Genomic DNA, 3081 nt, shown 5'->3' with positions numbered 1-3081 from the left:
TTTTTGTAGGCCCCTGTTCAGGCCCTCAAAGCATTAAAATAGGCTACTGACTGATTTGTCTTCTGGACATTAGGCTTCTGGACTCTCTGTTCCTTGATGGATCATTTCCTACCCTAAGATTACTCCTTTCCATTCTCTATATTGCCCCTTGAATGAACCATATAAAATGAAAATCTGAGCATATCACCATACCCTTCCTCAAATCTTTCAATGGTTCCCCATCATCTGCAGAAGAAAATGGACTAGCTCTTTAATAGAGTATTCAAGACCCTTAGTCATTTGAACTCACCTACATTAATAGGCTCATCTCTTGCCACTCCTTCTAGAGGCTACTTAGGTTTCAGTTCCCTGAATATGTCATGCTTTATCTTGTACATAATTTTGTTCTGTCTTGAGTGCCCCGCTCTGTCGTCTGTCTAGTTCATTTCTACTCATTATTCAGGCCCAACTCAAATGTCTGATAGGACTTAATTCCCAAGAAAACTTAACTGCTTTTTCAATTATTCATAGTACCTCATACATTTCTATTACCATAACTCTTGAGTCTGGGATTTTACCCAACTCAAAAGCTAGTGAAATAGTCTGTTACTTTTTCATGGATGCTAGCAGAAGATATGAGACTTCTGGGTCAGAGACAGAGGACTTCATTATGGTATGGCAGGTGGCATGAACGTCATGGTTGTGTTGGTTCCCCTCACCTCCATGTCCTGTAGGGATGATATGACATAGGCCTTAGTGGATGCTGTGAACACACTGTGTTGTATCACAACTGAGGAGGAGTAAACTTGGGTTCCCAACTGTTTCATTAGCAAGTAGTAAACAACCCTGCTCTTTGTATAGAAGAGAGACATTACCTCATCCCTCAAGGTTGCTTGCTGTTAACAAAACCCTGAGAAATGACTACGATAAAGAGCAGTCATAGCCTTGCATTCTTGGCACACCCAGTAAGACATTTTAGGATCAATAGGGACCCATGGAGGAATTTCTCTCAATGCTTCAGTGAGTGATTCAAGGTAGGCACTAAGTAAATATTTCCTGAAAGAATTAATGGATAGATCCTTGTGGAAGAATGGAGAGTTTCTTCACACAAAACAACAAAACATAACAAAACAATGACAAAACTTCTCTAGCTAATCACGTACTTGTTAATATCTATCTCCTTCTAAACTTTTTAAAGGAGAAATTAGATAAGAATGATGGAAAAAAATTCATGAACTCTCATCCTGGTTTCAGTTTTAGATTTTGAATGGAGATAACTATGGAATCAGTGACATGTTAGAAGAAAACAGTGAAATACTTTTAGTAATATATTAAGATTTCTCTTTTCATTGATATTTTGATTATGGTTTTTTTTTTTTTTTTTTCTCATTTCTAGTATTTCATTTTTGTGTGTGTTGAAAAGTTTAGAATTGGTCATTTTAGTACTCTTCTGCTAGCTCTTCTAATTTACTCCCCATGTGAGTTTTTCAGACATTCAGTTTTACCCCATTTTAGGTGGCTATACAGTGTATACATATCTCATTTTGGTGAATTTTTTTTCTTTATTCTTTAGAATTTTTTTTTCTGCAGTTGATAGTAGAAAGAGCATAAACAATCAGATTTGCAATCAGAGAGATCTGGGTTCAAATCCCCTTGTCTTGCCCTTAATAGCTCTTCAACCTGGACAAGTTATGTAACTATGATGAACTTCATTCTTTTCATATGTAAAATGAAGGAGAGCATACCTATTTCAATATATTGTTGTGAGGAATTAAATAAAATAGTTTAATCATGGCATATAATAGGCTCTAGAAAAATGTGGGTTTTCTTTCCCTCCCATGTTTCGGGATGAATTTTATTCTCTGAACTTGCATAGCATACTTTCATAATCTTTTCATAGCCAAAGGGAATATTTCAGTACCTTTGGTTATAGTAAGAGTATGCCCTGATATAACTTGTTATGTGAATTCATTTTGTAACAGGCTGATAAGGTCTTAAAAACATTGCATGCCAAATTAATTTTCAAGCCCCAAAGGTTGATCCTTTGCCAGGGAACACTTAAATGTTTTTGTTGTTTTTAAAGGTAGTTGATATTGATGTATACTGTCACCTGCTGTGAACTCAGTTTAAAGCCTTTAAGACAACTACACAACTTTAAGAAACATATCTGATTTGATTTCTAAAAAAAGTTCCTTAGACTTCAGCTAATCAGTTTAAAGTACATTATTCTTTTATTGTCTCTATAGATATTCTTTAGTGGGAATATAAATTTAAAAAGTAAATCCTATTCCCGTTAGTAAATTCTGAATCTTAATATCTCCAGATTCTTTTTTNTTTGGAGAGATCTAGCTAAAAAAGAAAATTATAACTACTAAATTTAAATTCTAGCCTAAACAATCAAATTTAAAACCTGTAGAAGAAAGTGACACTTTTTGAATTAGAAGGTAATTTGCATTTTTGATGTAACTTATTTGGACTTTAAAGAGCAAATACTTTTATTGGTCAAATGTTCATCTTTGTTTCTAGAATGTTAAAGATGCTGGTGAAAAGGAAGATAAATGGAATATAACATGATAGGAAACTAAATATTGCCTTTTATATTCATTTTAACTTTATATCTTAACATAGATATGACTCATACTTGCAAAAAAATTAAAAGGGGGGATTCGACAGAATATTTGATGAAAAGTTAAGAATTAATTCACATGTGGATCAAATAAATATAAATTTAGAGGATTTTATCTTTATTTTATTTTATTAATGTAAGCTAAAGTAATTATTTTCTTTGATATTTCTCAACTGTTGTCATTTTGATTATTTTATAGGAAAGAAGCAGCAGATTTTCATGTAGACCACCAATCAAGGCCCTTTTTCAAGTAGGTGCTTCATTTGAGGGCTAGTAGTCTATAATGGAGAATATCCTGGAAAACTACAGAGTTATATTTTTACAATTCAAAAATTTGAAATTAATCTGTCAAAAGGACCATAGCAACGTCTTGCAACTGCACAATATTCTTTTCTAAGAATTGTTTTCTCGGGCCGGCCCTGTGGCGCACTCGGGAGAGTGCGGCGCTTGGGAGTGCAGTGGCGCTCCCGCCGTGG

The 3081-nt window shown here is 34.2% G+C and overlaps 1 protein-coding gene across 1 annotated transcript in view; it reads left to right on the top strand.

The window, feature by feature from the left end:
- LOC103582604 (nucleoside diphosphate kinase 7-like) overlaps positions 1 to 3081 on the top strand; it is a gene marked incomplete at both ends in the record, with an annotated part of 18312 nt that overhangs the window by 4142 nt on the left and 11089 nt on the right. The window contains 1 exon segment of the mRNA XM_008564152.1: positions 2805 to 2855. Within this exon segment, the coding sequence (XP_008562374.1) occupies positions 2805 to 2855 (51 nt within the window).

Source organism: Galeopterus variegatus, unplaced genomic scaffold, assembly GCF_000696425.1.
Source record: "Galeopterus variegatus unplaced genomic scaffold, G_variegatus-3.0.2 Scaffold16941, whole genome shotgun sequence".
NCBI lineage: Eukaryota > Metazoa > Chordata > Mammalia > Dermoptera > Cynocephalidae > Galeopterus > Galeopterus variegatus.
Note: the sequence above shows the minus strand (reverse complement) of the source record. Positions and strands in the feature narration are given on the sequence as shown.